This window comes from Caenorhabditis remanei, chromosome IV (genome assembly GCF_010183535.1).
Source record: "Caenorhabditis remanei strain PX506 chromosome IV, whole genome shotgun sequence".
Taxonomy (NCBI): domain Eukaryota; kingdom Metazoa; phylum Nematoda; class Chromadorea; order Rhabditida; family Rhabditidae; genus Caenorhabditis; species Caenorhabditis remanei.
Window position 1 is genome coordinate 20,998,443 of NC_071331.1, and position 19,141 is coordinate 21,017,583.

General features: G+C 37.1%; 4 protein-coding genes across 4 annotated transcripts; 2 read left to right on the top strand and 2 right to left on the bottom strand.

The window, feature by feature from the left end:
• Positions 1 to 311: 311 nt before the first annotated feature.
• Positions 312 to 1,427, top strand: GCK72_015501 (uncharacterized protein; the record flags this gene model as incomplete). Its single annotated transcript, XM_053730918.1, has 3 exons — positions 312 to 391; positions 440 to 1,240; positions 1,304 to 1,427. 3 exons carry the CDS (start codon positions 312 to 314, stop codon positions 1,425 to 1,427), a joined length of 1,005 nt encoding a protein of 334 aa, XP_053585690.1.
• A 2,000-nt stretch (positions 1,428 to 3,427) lies between these two features.
• GCK72_015502 (uncharacterized protein) lies at positions 3,428 to 3,757 on the bottom strand (the record flags this gene model as incomplete). Its single annotated transcript, XM_053730919.1, has 1 exon — positions 3,428 to 3,757. One exon carries the CDS (start codon positions 3,755 to 3,757, stop codon positions 3,428 to 3,430), a length of 330 nt encoding a protein of 109 aa, XP_053585691.1.
• Positions 3,758 to 12,225: 8,468 nt separating this feature from the next.
• On the top strand, positions 12,226 to 14,444 carry GCK72_015503 (uncharacterized protein; the record flags this gene model as incomplete). Its single annotated transcript, XM_003091676.2, has 6 exons — positions 12,226 to 12,464; positions 12,517 to 12,631; positions 12,689 to 12,792; positions 13,970 to 14,101; positions 14,154 to 14,313; positions 14,358 to 14,444. The coding sequence occupies 6 exons, from the start codon at positions 12,226 to 12,228 to the stop codon at positions 14,442 to 14,444; spliced, it is 837 nt and encodes a 278-aa protein (XP_003091724.2).
• An 839-nt stretch (positions 14,445 to 15,283) lies between these two features.
• Positions 15,284 to 15,707, bottom strand: GCK72_015504 (uncharacterized protein; the record flags this gene model as incomplete). The annotated part of the gene is made up of 2 exons (XM_053730920.1): positions 15,284 to 15,529; positions 15,582 to 15,707. 2 exons carry the CDS (start codon positions 15,705 to 15,707, stop codon positions 15,284 to 15,286), a joined length of 372 nt encoding a protein of 123 aa, XP_053585692.1.
• Between the last annotated feature and the right edge of the window lie 3,434 nt (positions 15,708 to 19,141).

A 19,141-nucleotide genomic window follows, 5' to 3' on the forward strand; every position in this document is an offset into this window, starting at 1 on the left:
TTTAATAACGGAGTGACTTTTTTGAGAGCAAAAGGAGAGCGATACTCTGAAAAGGAGAAGAATAGCTTTGAAGATGTGGAAAGAAGAAACTTACAATGTTTTCGGCTCCATTAAATCGATAATTGTGCCTAAAGGGAGGTATGGGACATGGAGAAGAGGGAAGGGAGACGTCATCCTTCAACAGAAGATGTGGGGAGTAATGAATATGAGAGAATGTATGAGTAGGCGGGAGGGGAGAGTGTGAGTGACGTGGAAAAACACCTGGACCCATCCATTCTCCTATTCAGTCTCCCCACGTCTTCAGTCGAAGGATGACGTCTCCCTTCCCTCTCCTCCATGTACCAAACCTCCCGTTAGCCAGAATTATCGATTTTATGGAGCCCGATGCATTGTGAGTTTTTTCTTTTCATTTTTTCGAACCGACTTTGTTTTATTTCAGAGTGTCGCTCTCTTTCTGCTCTCAAAAAAGTCAATCTGTCATTAAAACTCTACGAAAAACGCCTCATGATGAACGTCTGCATGTCGGGGGATCCTATATACTTGCACCATTCGTTTCATTTACAAATTGTGATTGTGTGTTGAGTACAGGTAACTCTGCATTAATATCAAGTTCTGTAAAAGAGGAATATGTGAAATTGGGTGGGCAAAAAGTGCGAGTCAAAATGCACCGTCTAGTCGAATATTTGATAACATATTGGGAGGATAAACTGACTGGATTGGAAACTATCACTGACTATGTTTCCGATTTATTCAATATTGATGTATCAGAAGTCCGTGTATGTAAACATTCGTTCAAGATGATTGAGCATGTGAACAGTAGACAGAAGACACCATTGGAAAAAGTGGTTTACGTAGACTGGGATGCCAGTCCATCGGAAGATGAAATGAATTACATTTTGAGGGATTGCCCGTGTTCATCTCAAATATGCATATACTCAGAAGCTCTTCCCAATTTCCGCTTCTCGAATAACTTCCGTAGAATCGACTGCCTCGACATCAGTAATTCCAAATGGGTAACAATTGATAACCTATTGAGCATGGATGGAATTGATATTCATCTGGAAAATGCCAGTCTCACTAATAGTGATTTGAATGTCTTCCTCAGGCACTGGCTGTCTGGAGGATGTCCCCGATTGAAACTATTCTGTGCTAGAACAGGATCCGTAGATATCGTTCAAGTACTCGCTGGTTTACTGGATAATGCAGTTCTTGTGGAGGATCGTCAAGGAGACTACACCAGGTAATATAGTTTGATATATTAGTAGTTTCTCATAATTCCTTATTTCCGCCCATTTGGATATAGCAGAACCTTGTCATTTGGATATGACATCCAACGTGCGGATGGTGTGACTGCTACAGTTTGCGAGCAGATGAATGGAACTTTGGTTATTGCAGTTTGGCCGGAGACCACCTATAATTATATTTAAACGCTTTTAATTTGATCCTCCCGTTTTGTTTATCAAACTATGCATAACTAAAGTGAAACTTTTTTTCAATGTCTACCGTCTTATAATTTGTTTGAACAAGAATTGATCACGAATTTCACCGAATAAAAAGGATTTGTTTGAAGCCAGAAACGACGAAAGTAGTTTTTTGGACAGACTATCAAATGTCATCTATCTAGGATTGCCAATGGTTTTTTCTAAAATTATCATTTGGAACACCACCCAGTAGAAAATCGTTCTGGGAAGATCAGAAAAACAAAAATAAATTGAACAATGAGCTATTCACTCATCTTATTCACGTGACCTTTCCTATTTTGTTGGAAAGACAGAATTCAACAAAGTTGAAATCTGTCCTCCCGCGTGAACGGACTACTGTGAATGTGAAATCTCATTTTTCGCGTGACCCCATGGGTGGACAGAATTCAACAGAGTTAAAATCTGTATTGACAGAGTTCAACGGAGTTGAAATCTGTCCTTTGGATTTGGTCATTTCCACTTCTTTGTTGATTTTTTATTATTAATTTACCTAAATAAATATTTGTATATCTAAATTGTTTGATAACGAAAGCATTCAAGCTGTAGCAGTTAACGTTTCAAAAATTATGTACTTCGAGTTGGTTTAAGACATTAAATCTTGGTTTCATCCTAATAGCCAAAACTTTGTAAGAATTGTCAGAAATCAGTTCACAATTTTCGATCTCAGGCAAAACTGTCGAAAAAAGACAGATTTTCTCGATTTTTTCGACATTTACCTCGAAAAGTGAAAATTTTCAAATTGGGGGACATGGGAAAACTACAGTAGTCGAGATGTCCTCTCCCACGTCACTCTCACTCTCCTCCCCCGCCTACTTATCCATTCCCTCCTATTCAGATTCATTTAACTTGTACATTTCATCAAGGTATCCCCCAATCTCATCAATTTTCTGTAATTTTTCAAAATAAAATATTAAATCCTAAAAACAATCTATTAGTAGTATACAGATTGTTTTAGGCGCACATGCATAACACAGGGGGCGGGGCTTGCGCCTACTCCGCCACCTGTGTTATACGTGTGCTCCCAAAACAATCTGTGAAAGTTAATGGTTCTACTTGTTAATAAATACGATCAGAAAATAAGATATTCACTGATTGGTGATAACTGATAAGAGTTTTGAGGTGAAAGATGAGGTAGTATGGTAAGTAGGTGTTCAAGGGAAATGTTGAGATATGATAACTGAGGAAATAAGGAGGTGATTACTGATAAGGCCATCACTGATAAAATGATAACTGATATAATGATTAAGGTACAATGGTTATACGTACTACATTGTTCAAATTCTACCTTAATCATTATATCAGTTATCCGCCACCTGTGTTATACGTGTGCGCCTAAAACAATCTGTATACTACTTCTATTATTGGAGTGAGGAGATAGTAGTGAAGGACGAAAGAGTGAACAGCTAAATGTGATGACGAGTCGAGATGGAAGACAAAGAGAACGAAATCAATGCAGTTATTGACTTTTTCGCCAATTTTGGGGTAGAAATACGGTCGTCAGGATTGACGGAAACTCGTGCAGGTGAGATGTCCCCGGTTTTCTAAATGATCTAAAATATATCATGTTTTTAGAGATTGGTACAACATCTAACTGCGAGAAATCATAATTTATTGTTTAATGTTGAAAATACACATTTGGTTTTTTGAGAATGTATTCCGTTTTATTCTACCGAATAAATTTTAAAATGAAAGTGAGTGACGAAACGAATTTTCGAACTTGGGTAATTAAATAATTTATTTAGAAGCGAAGAAATATAAGGAAAATAATAAAAAATAAGAGAAAAGAGAAGAATGAACATTGGGAGGTGATGGTCTGAGAAGAGAGTGCTCATGTGGGCAATGGGAACGGGGGTTTTATGGGTAATATACTATGGGAATGGGAGTTTAGGAAAAAATAAATGATAAACACCATAAACTGTTCATGAATCATCTAAAAGATCAAGAAATCAAATCCATGATTTGACAGTGAGACACAGACAGTCAAAAACAACAATTTCCTTTTGCATTGGATCTTGAGGATTGATTCCGTTTTGTGGCTGAGCATGAGCATTGTCCCGGTTCTCTGGTTGAAGAACATCAACATGATTGTCTTCAGCAGGAGCAACAACTCCGTATCGTTGATGAACAGGTGGAATACGATCATTTAGTTGTGTTGCAGGAGAGACAACGCCGTTGCTCAGATCTAAAGCAGGATCAGCAATTTCGTTCCGTCGTTGAGCAGGAGGATTGTATGATGGTTTTCCTGATTTGGCTGAAAATTGGTTTTTCTTTTGCATTTTTCATAAACTAAAACACTAACCTTGCCTACTCCCATCCTTGATAACCCAAAAACAGAAAATATCAATTAGAATTCAAAAAAAAAATCAAAATAATAGATTTTGCGGCCATACCAGAAGGCTGCATATGAGGAAAAAGTGAGAATGCTAGTCGGGAAGCAAGCAGACGACGAGGACGACCATAATGAATATAGAGTGTGATCTCATGAAGAGACGCAGACACATTTATAGCCGTGCCACGACACGACACTCTGTTTTCCCTCTCTATTGATGATATGGGAATGCATAGTCAAGTCAAGGACGTGTCCGGAAATTGATAATTCCAGGTGTAGATTGCAAAAATTGGAGAATTTAAAACTGGATATGAGTTTATCTCATCTTGCTGATTCAAAAAATACCAAACATAGTACAGCTGGGGTGACGTTGACGCGTTTTTAGTGGACTGCGTGACGGATGTCATTGGAGAGGATTTTGTTGACTTTTTCAGTAGTTTTGAAATGGGGAAGGTAGTTTCAGATTTTTAAAAAAAAAGGCAGGACTAATATAAATGATATGAATAAGCTGGGGTGACGTTGGCGCGTTTTCCAGATTTTTTAAATTTTTACATTATTGATAAATTTAGCCAACATCAATCTATTAACTCCGAAACTTTTATATTCGAATTCAGCACGTCAAGAGCTTTCAAAAAAGTACCCACAAACCCTGGTTCTGACCACTTTGGGTCCCATCACGAAAACTACAGTAACCCGAAAAACAGGGGTACTGTAGTTTTCGTGGTGGGACCCAATAGTGTCAGAATGTAGGCTTGTGGGTACTTTTCGGAAAGCTCTTGACAAGCTGAGTCTAGATTTTTTGCTTAGACAGGCCTAATTTAAGTAGTTATAGATTTGGCGAGGGAGTTTTGAAAAAAAAGTTGAATTTTTTTCTAATTTTAAAGTAAAGTAAATTTTAAAGTGTAAATTACTTTATTGAAATCAAAAATGTAAAAAGTGAGATACAGATGTTTTCGAGTTGAATGGAAATGTATTGAATAAAAACATAATAATCAGAAAACTAAAAAATATAAAAATATTGCATTAATCAATTTTCAGCAACATCAAGGCGGGGTAGTTGGGTACATGGTGCCAACTGAGTGTCGATACTATGGAAGATTGAGGAGCTAGGTGAGGTCGGCGATCTCTGAAAAAGAAAAGTTGTCACAGATACAATTGAAAATAATGGAATTACCATTCACAGACGGGGAGATATTAGTAACCGGAGGCAAGGCTTGCAGATGGGACAGAATGATTTTCAGAGACAGGCATCGAGCCCCTGAAATATATATTCGAAGATGGTTAAAAAAGAGTATTCTATCGTAACTCACCTTTTTACAACATGACTTTCTTAAAATCCGAATTGCAGCTCGTTTTTCTTCTTTTTTTTGCTTTCCCCGGTATTTTTCTGGGTATTGCAAATGGAGATCGATTCCCTATCGTCCAGCATTCAAAATTGTCATTATTCCACAATCATTTGATTGTCGTTCGACGACTTCATCTATTTTTCCGCTGATAGAATCCATAATTTGAACACGAACAGCACCGGCCAAACTGTCTCGTCCAAAAACTGCCAATACAAAATCTGTATTATTGAAACCAAAATTCGACATGGAGAATATTGTTGAATATAGGCGTGATATTCTTGTGACATGTCGCACAGTGATTGTTATCGAAGAAATCGGTTACAAATTGCGGATGAACAAGACTAAGTTGATGATTAGATGTCTTGTCGGTATTATGGCGACCAATCTGAAAAATAGTGATTCAGAAATTACCAAGTTGTATAAAATTTTTATTTAACACTGCTGATGCTGACAACATCTCCTGCAGTAAAAAACGCCAATTTTTCGCTGAAAAATAACTGTTTTCTGTCAAATTTTGCTAAAAAAAGCAGTTTTTAGACTGGAAATCGGCTTTTTCAGATTCAATTTTGACAGAGTTCGACAAAAATACTGAAACCGACATTTTCCGCTCCAAAATTTTAGTTTTTATGTATAAAATTGAATGAAACACTCACCATCTATCGATGACTTCAAAAAAAGAAACAATATAATTTAGAATTCAATAAAAATCAGAAGACAAAGTTGAGCGTCATTCCGTTAGACACTCGAAGAAAAGAAATGAGAATGTTTTTCGGATAGCAAACAGAAGACGAGGACGACCTTTCTGACAAAAGAGCGTGGTCTTATGAAGAGACGCAGACACATTTAGGTGTTTCACAACACGACACTTTTTCTTCCCTCTCTTTTGTTGTCAAGGGCGTGTCCGGAAATTGATAATTCCAGGTGTAGATTTCAATAATCAAAGAATTCAAAACTAGAAATGAGTTTATCTCATCTTGTATTTCAAAATACCCGAAAAGTAAAGTAAAAACATGATATTTTATTCAAAATACCCAAAAGGTAAGGTTGATCCATTCATCAGCTATTGCTAAATGTACATTAATTCGTGGGATTGGGAAAAAATATGACACTTTATTCAAAATACCCGAAAAGTAAGGTTGATTCATCCATCAGTATTCTTCTCTTATTAAATGTGAAGCGGAATCTCTTATTGATGGTGCAACACATGATGGTCCCTGTCTCGATTGATGACAAATTGCGGCAAGTTCATCGTGGTCCTGTCAGCAACATCCTCCAAAACCTCGGTGATCATCTTCTTCATTTTGCCAAAAGTAACTCGCTTGTCGGCTTCGGATATGATTGTGACGCCCTTCATCTTTCTCACAACCTGAAATTTTATATAAGTATTAAAGTTTTTGAAAAATGAATAGTACCTTGATTTCTCCACTGGAAAGACGATCCTTATAACAATAAGTTTTGGGTCCAAGGCTAACAAACTCTTCCAATTCACCATCCAATTCATTTGTGAGTTGTCCCAAGTAGGGGCCAATCTCCGATGCCAGTGGATCGTCGCAACCGTCTGGGACCGTATAAATCAATGAATCGGTATCTGAAAAAAAAAGTTTGAAAATTTTAAGAAAATTATATGAAAACCATACCGGAATACACTAGATTGTCTGGACCGGCCATCTCCATGAGCCGATACAAGCGGAGGCGAGCATAAGATGTTGTCAATGCGGCTAGATGGACGGCGCTTGTTTTCAAACTTGAGTTTCCGCCTTCTTTCGATACTTGATGACGACCGCATCATTCACAGGACGGACATCGAGGAGGGCAATGGAGGTGTCATTAACCAATTTCCAAAACTTTGATGGATCGATAACGATTTCAGTGTGCTCCCGATCGACTCGTTGAGCAAACTTCCCCCACTGAAAATATTATTATTTTTAAAATTTTTAGATAAAAGACTTACGAGTGAATTCAGCAAGAGTTTGGCAACTGCTCGTTTTCCAGCATTCTTCACAAAACGAGTCCAGTCATCGAGGCGGATATGTTCCTTCTCCCAGTATCCCTGGCAGTATTCAGCCTTCTCTTCATCCGTGTTGACATTTGACGGCCAGCCAGCTATACTGAAATTTGAAAAGAAAAGGATTTTTAAAAGTTTGAATACAACTTACAATCTTCTCTGCCATCATTGAGTTGATGTATGATGTGAATAGGCCTCCTTCTCCATCAGCATTGTTTTCCACCCAATTCTTGTACTCTACTCCATGATAAACTTGAACAATTTTGTAGCCGAGTTCAAGTGCTTTTTTGAGTTCCACAGTTGTATAAGTTCCAGAGAAAGCTCGCTCCGATTCAGTGTGCTCACACTTTGACTGACACCCAGCTTTTGCACATTCTGAAAAAGTATTTTAAATGTTTGAAGAAAGTCTAAAACTCACTTTTGCACAAAACGACATGTCGCTATCGAAGAAATCGGTTACAAATTGTGGATGAACCAGACTAAGTTGATGATTAGATGTCTTGTCAGTATTATGACGACCAACCTGAAAAAATAGTTTTAAAAAAATACAAATTCGCAGAAATGTCATCAAAAATCCCGATATTTTGCTCAAAAATTATTATTTTCAAACGATTTTCTTTGTTAGATTGTTTTTTTCGTCAAATTTCTATGAAAGTAAGTAGTTTTAGCTGAAATTGATTGAAAAACAAGGTTTTTTAGACAGAAAATAGGTTTTTTCAGTTTCAATTTTGACAGAATTCGACAAAAATACTGAAACTGACTTTTTCTGCCCCAAAATTTTAGTTTTTATGTATAAAATTGACACTCACCTTACTACCAAAACAAGGAATATAATTTAGAATTCAATAAAAATAGGAAGAAAAAGTTGAGCGACATTCCGTTAGACACTCGAAGAAAAGAAATGAGAATTATTTTCGGACAACAAACAGAAGACGATGACGACCTTTCTGATTAGAGAGCGTGATCTTATGAAGAGACGCAGACACATTTAGATGCTTCACAACACGACACTTTTTCTACCCTCTCTTTTGTTGCCAAGGCCGTGTCCGGAAATTGATAATTCCAGGTGCGGATTTCAAAAATTGGAGAACTTAAAACTGGAAATGAGTTTATCTCATCTTGCTGATTCAAAAGATACCAAACATGGTACAGCTGGGGTAACGTTGGCGCGTTTTACCAGGCATTTGGAAAACAACCAATTTGAAACTTTGAATTGCTTATTATTAAGAATTTTCTAGACTAGAAAATTGGAGCGTTGATCTGAAAAATGTTTTCTTCCAAGATTGAGTATATATTTATTCGTGATCCGATTCATAAATCAAAAAAAGAATCATTAACATTCAAAATTTTCAAACAATCATCATAACACTGTTTACAAGATGGTGCAATCGTTGCAAGTTGCAGGCAGACAGTGGTTGAGGCTCTCGAACAGGATGAAGCACGTGTACTGTAATAACAAACATTGGTGGAGCCGTATGGCATTTCGGGATGGTTTCTAACATTTTGAAAAAAAAAATTTTGAAAAAGTTTTCTTCAAAATGTTTTTTTTTTCAAAATTGCAACTGGAAACCAATTTTTAACCAAAAATCTAGAAAAGTACCCAGAAGCCTAAATTCTGTCACTATTGGGTCCCACCACGATAAAAACGGGATACTGTAGTTTTTGTGGTGGGATCCAAGATGGTCAGAACCAGAGCTTGTGGGTACTTTTCTGAAAGCTCTCGACGAGCTGAATTGGAATACAGTAGTTTCGGAGTTGATAGATTGGTATTGACATAAATTTTACTAAAAATTGACAGTTTTCTAAAAAAAAACTCACCACTTTGTACTTCTGCAGTGGCACAGGTGAGAATGAACTCCAGACGGTGCTTGTGACCCATGCGGATGTCGCCAATTGGGATCGGATCCTTAAATACCAAGATATTAATTATCATTTATATGACTACGGTAATTACCTCGAGATAGTCTCTCCTTCGATAATATTTGCGCACGACTTTTCAGGCTTGCCGAAGACATAATTCCGTCCATTCTTTTTGGCCAATACAATTATTTCCTGTGATGTGGTTGTTTTGACGTGGCATATCGGTTTTGTTTTGGAGAACCATTGCTTTCGACTTTGTACATCACTCCTCGATAGTTTTCCTGCATTGGTATGTTCGTGTCCGAATTTACTGTCCAGCACTCATCCATGTTGAACTTGGCATGTTTGCATCTTTGTTTTGAGCGGTTCCACCGGGATTCGGTAGCTATAATCGTTATCAAGAACAAATGTTTCATTCTGAAAAATTTTGACGTTGTAAACATAGAAATTTATTTCAACTTAAAAATGAGTTCATAATCTAAAACGCTAACCTTGCTTACTCCCGACCGACTCAAAAACATGAATATAAATTAGATTTCAATAAAAAATAGGAGAAAAAGGTGAGCGTCATTCCGTTAGACACTCAAAGAGAAGAAATGAGAATGATTTTCGGAAAGCGAACAGAAGACGAGGACGACCTTTCTGATTAGAGAGTGTAATCTCATGAAGAGACACAGAAATCACATTTAGTTTCTATATAGCTGTGACACTTTTTCGTCCGTCCCTCACTATTGTTGGAGCACTCAAGGCCGTTGATAATTCCAGGTGTAGATTTCAAAAATTTAAAAGTTTAAGACTGAAAATGAGTTCATCTCGTGTTGCTGATTCCAAAGATACCAAACATGATACAGCTGGCGTCACGTAGGCGCGTTTTACCAGACATTTGGAAAATAATAAGCTGAAATTGTAATTTTTGGAGCATAAATAAAGATTTTGAGTGTTTTGCGAGCTGAAAACTATTAAAAACAACAAAAAACCACTCGGGGACTAGTTTTTTTTGTAATTTGGTTTTCTAGGCCACCAAGACAAAAAGTTAGGCCATGGTGATAAATGCGATTTTTGAGCTGAAAGATGGGATTTTCATAAATTTCAAGTAGAAAATGCGACTTTTGGGATTAAATGTGAGTTTTTCAGCTAAAAATGAACAATTTTTTGGGAGAAGTTTTGATTTTTATGCAGAAAATCGTGGTTTTTCACGTCAAACTGAGCCTAAAGCATGAAAACCGATTAAAAACCAGTCGATTGGACTCGTTTTCCGAAAATTCGATTTTCTAGGCCACCAGGTGAAAAGCCATGTTCAGTTTTGCACTGTTTTTTCAGTTTTTTCGGGAGGGATTGAATTTCTAGGGCACAAAATGGAAATGTTGGGCCATTTTCGAGGAACCTGAAAAAATTGCTCACCAATATTATTTAATTAAAATTGAAAAATTCCAGACGCCCGATGAACAAAAATCACATTTTTCACCTGTCACTCATGACTAACTTCACCTTCCCATTTGACATATTTGACTAGTCTATCTTGTCGACATGAACGCAGAACCCAGCACATTCTCTGTAATTATAAACTATATCTACAACCGTAATCATATAATAGCAGACATCAGTCTACTAGTAAACGCGTTTCATATTCTGATACTCACTCGGAAATCGATGCGTTCCAATTGCATAAATGTGCTGATGACTGGCATTGCGGTGTGTGATATGGTGTGTATGGGTGTTTTGCTATGGAATTTTGTATGGACAACGATTTATGTGTATGAGAAGTTTCAGCTGACTCATCCTGACTGGTACGTCATTTTTTATTGGACTTGGATACAGAGCCGACGCGTAATTTGCTCAAAAACATACTTGCAAATCGGGCCGGCCCGTAACTCTCTTCAAACTCAATATTATGAGCTAAAAAATATACCAAAATGTAGATCTCGACGAGTTCTATGTCCCTGGATTACTAAGAGCTCAAAAATTGTCAAAAAGCTATTCTAACCCAGCCCGCGGCACATTAGCCCATACCACAGTGACCACGTTACACTGACAAAGGGGGGGGGGCTTAAAATGTGAGATGTAAAACGCGTCAAAAGTGCGCAAGATGATTGGCAAAATGTGGGATCTGCGCGTCAATACTCGGTTTACTAGACAAAAACGCAAGAAAAACGGGAAGGTTTATCTCAATAGACGAACGCGGAGTTGGTGACCAAAAAATAGGTAAAATGTTGAGAATTCAAAAAATTTCAGCACAAAAAATCTAAAAACTTAAATATCAGATTCTCAAAAACGCGTCAGTACTGCGCCAGATAGTTCAAAATTTTTCAAATTTTATCAATCCACCTTTATCTATAAGATAAAAGTTGAGCAGTTTGAAACATGGTGCACTTTTGACGCGTTTTTGAGAAATAGTTGAGCTTTGAAACAATTTTTAACATTTCAAGAATATATTTTCTAAAACTTTCCCGTTCTTCTCGCATTTTCGGCCAACAGACCGAGTTCTTACACACATTTTACCAGATTTTCAGTTATCTGGCGTCTTTTGACGCGTTTTCCATCTTCCATTTTCAGTCCCCTGTTTGTCTCTGTAATTTGGTCACGTATTTTTGCCACTGTATTTCAATTGGCTTCCGGACCGCAATAGGTCACGGACATAGATCTTGCCCAGAGTTGAGCGGAATTCCGCCTTCCGCCTTCCGCCTTCCGCTTTCCGCTTTCCGCCAAAAATTGTCCTATTTCCGCTTTCCGCCTTCCGCTGCTTAAAGATTTTTTTCTCAGCTTGAAAAATGTGATCACCTATTCAAATTTACTGATATGTTTGAGGTTTTTTGCAGCAAAGCTATCAGTGTTTACCGAAAAAAACAAAATTTAACAGAAATTTAACCATTTTAGTGTTTTTTTACTACAAAAAAAGGCCAAAATCGTGTTTTTGAAAGCGACATTATATTCCGCCTTCCGCTCTCCGCTTTCCGCCAATATTTTTTCAATTCCGCCTTCCGCCTTCCGCTTTCCGCCCGAAAAATGTTCATTCCGCTTTCCGCCTTCCGCCTTCCGCCATTTCAAAAACCGCATTCCGCTCAACTCTGATCTTGCCAAGATCTACATTTTGGTATACTTTTCAGTTCATAAAACCCAGTTTGAAGCGAGTTACAAACCGGTTTGCAAGTTATACGCCTATATTTCAGCTATGGCCCACTCAGTGTAACATTCAGAATTTGTGAAATGTTCTCTAAAATTCTCGACAACGTTGCTAGAGTGATGTCCGCTTGGCTAGCGGTCGGTATAGCGTTATATCGATTGATTATTATTCGGAATGCTCTTCACTCGAAATTCGATTCGTTATCCACCCTAAGTGCTGGATTAAAAACTTTACTTGCAGTTTTCTCACCGCTTTTCTTATTAGAGTTTTTCTATCGGATTCAATTCAAATTGACACCAAATAATTGGGAATTTGAAGAAGTGTAAGTTGTGGAGAGGCAGGAATGTTCCTTTTTTGAAAAATATCTCTTCCAGATGTGGTTACCCTGCAAACTACACTGTCGTTTACTATGAATTTGAAAAGGACGAAGATTTCAAATTGAAATTGTTGGACAAGTCGACCTATGATTTTGTGAACGCACTTCTGCGGGTTTGATTTTTTTTTGCATTTTTATGAATTTATTTTCTAAAGCCTACATTTTTCCAGGTGGCCCCCACATTTGTGTTGCCAATTGTTACATTTGGGCTGATTCGAGAGATGAGAAAAGGGAAAGCTGCCATGAGAAAGCGGATGAACAGTGGCGCACAAGAGTATGTTTGTGGTTATAGTTTGAAAATAGCGAAAAATCGGAAATTTAAATATGAAAAATGTTGGTCGGTGTGTGATTTTTCGGATTTTCGGTAGCGGAATTGGATTCATTGTGAAAATGCGGTTCAGAAAAGTATAATTATCCCATGGTTCTGATTAATTTGGGTCCCATCACGAAAACTACCGTACCCCGGGTTACTGTAGTTTTCGTGGTGGGACCTTACAAAGGCTTGTGGGTACTTTTCTGAAAGCTCTCGACGTGCTGATTAAAGCTAGACTAGTTTCAAAAGCTCAGATTTACAAAGTCTGGAATTTCAGACCGTTCTCGTTTCTGATGGATCCAAAAACTTCTAGAACAAAGGTTGAGTGGAATCCGTCTTCCGCCTTCAACTTTCCGCTACGTTTTTCCTTCCATTTGAGCTGAAAATCACAGAAATCGGTCTGAAATTTACTTAAAGATAGAAAAATTTCAAAATTTCAAAATTTTCCAACTTTCTCAATTTTTACTCAATTTTTAAGATTTTTATACCAAAATGACGCAAATTTGCTGAATTTTTCAAATAGTGAGACCAATCTTTTGAAATCGTATTGTTTATTTGAAAAATTCAAGAAATTTGCGTCATTTTGGTATAAAAATCTCAAAAATTGAGTAACATTTCAGAAAGTTAGAAAAATCAAAAAATTTCAAAATGTTTCAACTTTCTCAATCTTTACTCAATCTTTGAGATTTTTATATCAAAATGACGCTATTTTCTTGACTTTTTTGAATATATGCAAAAACTTCAGATTTCAGAAGAATGGTTTCACTTACCTTCAGCTTTTAGTGTTATGGAATTCGAAAAAAACAGAAAATCAAAATTAGAAAAAAAAATTTGACAAATTATTTCAAAATTACCTTTTTGACACACGAAACGCATTTAAATTTTTTGCCATTTTCGTGTGCTTTTCCAAACTTTGACCTTGTTTTTTTTTGAATACCAGTCCCCGAGGGCAAAAATTGAATACATATTTGGAATCAGCATGTTCTCAGCTTTCTAATGATATAGGTCACAACCATTTTAAGATTTTTTCCGCCTTCCGCTTTCCGCCATTTCAAAAATCGCATTGGAAGTTGACACAAAATAATGTTGTCATTGTTATTTGCGAAACATCAGAACATAAATTTGAATATTTTTCCAGATCGAAACTCGACAACACGACTAAAGTTATCATTTTCATGACTATCGCATCCATTATAGCTGAATCACCATACGGCACCACTTATTTCCTTGTTCTATGGCTGGCGAGTAACAGGGAATACGTATCTTTATTGTTAGTGAAAAATATGTACAAAAAGATTTTCCACTAAAAACCAAGTTTTCAGAATGTTGATACTCAACTGCAAACCGATTTTTGACATTTTCGTTTCCCTGAACACAATGTCTCACTGTTTTATAAGTTTGGCTATCTCGACGCAATATAAGAATGCTGTTGTCGCCACGTTCCTCCCGATTACCAGTAAATTTAAGAAACCTGAAAATACAGTAAGGAAAATAGATGGAAAGAATTTAAATTTGATAATTTTCAGATCAGAGTGACACAGAGTCGTTCTTTAGGGGACAGTGTCAGCAATAATATGAGTCAGAGACGATTGGCATCAAGCGTCGCTTCCTGAGAATGCTCTCGGAGTATTATTTTGTCAAAATTATGTTTAAAAATAAAAATTTCGGATATTCTGCTTTTATTTCATTGGAAACGCATTAAAATGTCTGTCTGTGTGTCCGGATGTCCGGATGTCCACTATTTATGTCAGTTTCTAGTTCCATTTGTTCGGATGTCTGCCTGTGTGTTGACAGTGTCCGGATGTCCAAAATCCCTTGCAAAAACATGATTTTCGCATTTTCGTTCTGTCTGACCGGATGTCCGGATGTCCACCGTCTCATCATTGGAAAGGGTAAGATGACGATGCGTCACCGGGTACAAAGTCCGGAAGGTCTAAAGTAAACAAACAGCGACATTGTGATGACTAATTCAAAAACATTCGTAACATGCTTTTTTTGCCTGTATATTTTTCAATGTTTCCGCTTTCTCTGCCGGTCAACTAGGGGGTGTCTTATATTATAATTAGCCTTTTTTAAATGAAATTTATTTATTCATAAAACAAAAATTTTGAATAAAATCACACTTCACCAATTGGAAGTATACAACAAAACTAAGACAAAGCACAAAATTTGGTGGAGATGAGAAGAAACAAGTAAGATGAAATAATGCACCGATTAGAATCGAAATTAGGAAGAAAGTGAAACAAGAGTTATACGAAGAAGACCCTGCTGTCGTCATGGCAATACTGTTGCATTTTCCCATTCGGCAGAAGAAAATCCAATCATTGCTTCCATAAACATCAGTCTCAACCCAAATCGAGGTACATGGGACTCAAACGAATCGTATCGTTGTCAGTGGACATTCTGATTTCCTGGAGTCTCTCCGTTCTGTACTGAATTCGATTGACGGCATTCATTTGCTTCGGTTTAATTGTGTCCGGTTTCGAGAATCCGATTGAACATCATCCAATTCTTCGATTGCACCCCAAAGCAGTTGAGAAATCATGGTGCTAAGACGGTTCTCGAATTCTGCTGCTGCTGGTTTGTTCTTTTTGAGGACAACATGAGCACGACTTTGACGACGTCGGATCTTCTTCAATGGGGGGTGACCGAGTCCAAAATGGAGTGTGCCAGTGAAGACGAGGCAGTCAGATCGAATCTGAAAGTGAAATGAATAAGCTTGATTAAGCGAGTTTCATTATTTTACAAACCTCCACGAGTTCCGATCCAAAATGCAGAACAAATTGTTCATTCTTTCCATATGATGCCAAATCCAATAAATATTTATCGATCACCAGGGAATTCGCTCCATTCAGTTGAATTTGCCGATCCGACATTACTGAAGGGACACTGCAAAAACGAAACATAGATTCGGAATCAGCGTTAAATTTACTATCAGAGAGCATTGGCCCTATTCTTTCCTAAAATATCATGACTCACCTCATTTCTCACAACACAATATGTACGCAAATCAGTCAAGAATTCCAGAAAAATAAAAAGAGAATTGGGGGGACCACCATTCCGATAGGCAGTCGAATAAGAGGGATCCTAACTGGTCAGCCAAATTGCATCAGAGAAAGTGGAATGAAAGAAAAGGGAGCAGCAACCGTCCTATTTATATGTATTCGTTTGTCTGTTCGTCTGTCGTCTCTCGGAAAAGAATTTCAGAAAAATAGTGAGAGACGGCAGAGAAATTGACATGAATCACAGTTTTTTGGTTGTTTTGTTCAGAGAAGAATTATAAGATCCTATTTTGTGAAATTGACCGAAGTTTCATGTTTTTGAGTTCTAGACGTATTTCAGTTGTTCTAGAAATCGTCTTGATTCAAAATCTGATTTCCGATGTGTACTGATAATCGATGTAGTTACTCAAACATAATCCAACATTTAAATTTCATCGTTCCAGTGGACTGATGGGAGTTTTGAAGTCACCAAGTACTACTGCGGAGGATAGAGAAATGAGAGAGTCTAATCAGAGGTTTCGGATCCATCAGAAACGAGAACAGTCTGAAGTTTCAGACTTTGGAATTCTGAGCTTCTAAAACTAGTCTAGCTTTATTCAGCTCGTCAAGAGCTTTCCGAAAAGTACCCACAAGCCTAGGTTCTGACAAACTTGAGTCCCACCACGAAAACTACAGTAACCCGCCCCCGGCGCCCAACTTGCTTTAAACCATGGCATGATTATACTTTTCTGGACCGCATTTTCACGCTGAATTCATTTCCTCTATTAGAAATCCAAAACACAACAATCAGACCAACATTTTTCATGATTTTTCACAACTTCAGGGAAACGGATGGGCCCATCCAGAGGCATTTAAATCAAGCATTAATGAAAAATATGTGTATGCTCTTATTTATTAGTTAAAAAAACACAACATGAATTTAGACGAATTCCAAAGCGTCGAAGTGGAGTGGTGTACCATCGCCACCTGCAGGCCCTTTCAGCTCACGATTCTTGGGTTTTCTGAATATTTGAAAGTTACTATAACAGATTACACCGTAATAACTCACTCATCAATTTTTTTGTTGAACGAGAAGTTGTACTTGAAGGCCATACAGTTCCAATCAGAGAAGACGGATGAGTGTGATATTTTCAAATATTTTCAACCTGAAAAATCCATTTTCAATGATTTTACTGATTTCCTGTGATTGTGATTTCTACTCGAAAATCAAAATTCTAAACAAATTTTTGACTGAAACTTCCATTTAGAGCTACGACGGACATCCGGACATCATAGAAAGGAAGTAAATCCTTTTTTTTCGGAGGTTTTGAATCCATCAGAAACGAGAACGGTCTAAAATTCCAGATTTTGAAAATCAGAGCTTTTGAAACTAGTCTAGTCTAATTCAGATTGTCAAGAGCTTTCAGAAAAGTACCCACAAGCCTTTGTAGGGTCCCACCACGAAAACTACAGTAACCCGGGATACGGTAGTTTTCGTGTCAAAAGGTGAACGAAGCCGATGACTCAAAATGTATACTCAAACATCAGTGTCAAAAGTTTTATTTCCCCGATTTATTCCCATTTTTAATCTTCGATTTTATGTGTTTCCATTGTGACTTTTCTCGATATTTTATTACTTTTCTGTTATTGGTCTTTTTTGAAGGAATATTGCAAAATTGAGAAGAATATGTTAGAAAAACTCTTGACGTTGTGAAAAACCAAAAAAAAACTTTGGTCGGGGTGTGATTTTTTCTAATTTTCAATAGCGGCATTGGATTTAGCGTAAAAATGTGGTTCGGAAAAGTATAATCATGCCATGATTTGAAGCAAGTTAGGTCCCACCACGAAAACTACCGTACCCTGGGTTACTGTAGTTTTCGTGGTGGGACCCTACAAAGGCTTGTGTGTACTTTTCTGAAAGCTCTTGACGAGCTGGTTAAAGCTAGATTAGTTTCAGAAGCTCAGATTTTCAAAGTCTGGAATTTTAGACCATTCTCGTTTCAGTTGGATCCAAAACCTCCGAAAAAAACAGCTTTATATATTCTTATGGTGTCCGGGTGTGGTGTCCGGATGTCCGTCGTCACTCAAAATGGGAGTTTGCGGGTCGAAAATTTGCTTAGAATTTAGATTTTCAAGTAGAAATCATTGAAAACAAAAAGAAATTTATCTTTTCAGGTTGAAAACAGCTATTTTTCAAGTCAAAAATGTCTGTCTGAGATGTCCGGATGTCCTAATGATGACACACAAGAAGGTTTCGTGTTGATTTTGAGAAATATTGAGGTTTTTCGATGAATAATCGGCCAAAAATTGGTTTTCCGAATTAAAATAAGTCACTCTGTCTGGATGTCCGAAATTCAAATTGTGACAAACATCATAGTTTGGACGTTTTTTACAGTTAAAAATAGAAATTTTTGTCAAAAATCTGCCAAAATTGGTCCAAAATTTGCCTTTTTTACTTAAAATGGGTATGTCTGGGTTTCCGAATGTCTTCTAAATTGAGAAATGACGACAAATTTGGAGATTCAGAGGTACTTTAAATGAGTTTTTCAGTAAAAACTTGATAACTCACCTTATTTCTCATAACACAATATATAAATCATTCAAGAATTCTAGAAAAATATGAAGATGATTGGGGGGGACCAGCCATTCCGATAGGCAGTCAAATAAGAGGGATCCTAATTTTTCAGCCACATAGCATCAAAAAAGATAAATGAAAGGAAAGGGAACAGCGACCGTCCTATTTATATGTATTCGTTTTGTCTGTTCGTCTGCCGTCTCTCGAAAAAGAATTTCAGAAAAAATAGTGAGAGATGGTAGAGAAATCGACATGTATCACCGAATTTATATATGTGGCTGCAGTTTTTTGGTTGTTTGCAAACCGTTTACCTCTGAAATAGTGTAGGTGATTGAGAGACGACAGACAAACGAATAAAAATCATCGGAGAATTGCCCATTTGTTCCTTTTCATTTCCCTTTTTGGATGCAATGTGAACTATTCTCTTCTTGTATTTTCCTGATTTTTTAATAGTTAGAATCGACTGCCTATCGGAATGGCTGGTCCCTCCAATTGTCTTCTTATTTTTATTGAATTCTTGAATGATCAATTGTGCTGTGAGAAATGAGGTGAGTCATCAGATTTTAAAAAGGAATAGAGCCAATGCTATCTCATAGTAAATTTTGATTCCTAAATTACGTTAAAGTTTTCAAAATTTTCTCATTATTGAAATCTAGTGGTCTTTATACAGTACAGCACAAAAGTATATTAAGTTTTGCCTTCTTCAGTTTAAAACGCAGAACTTTGAGAGTGTATCATAGTGAAACTAACTGTC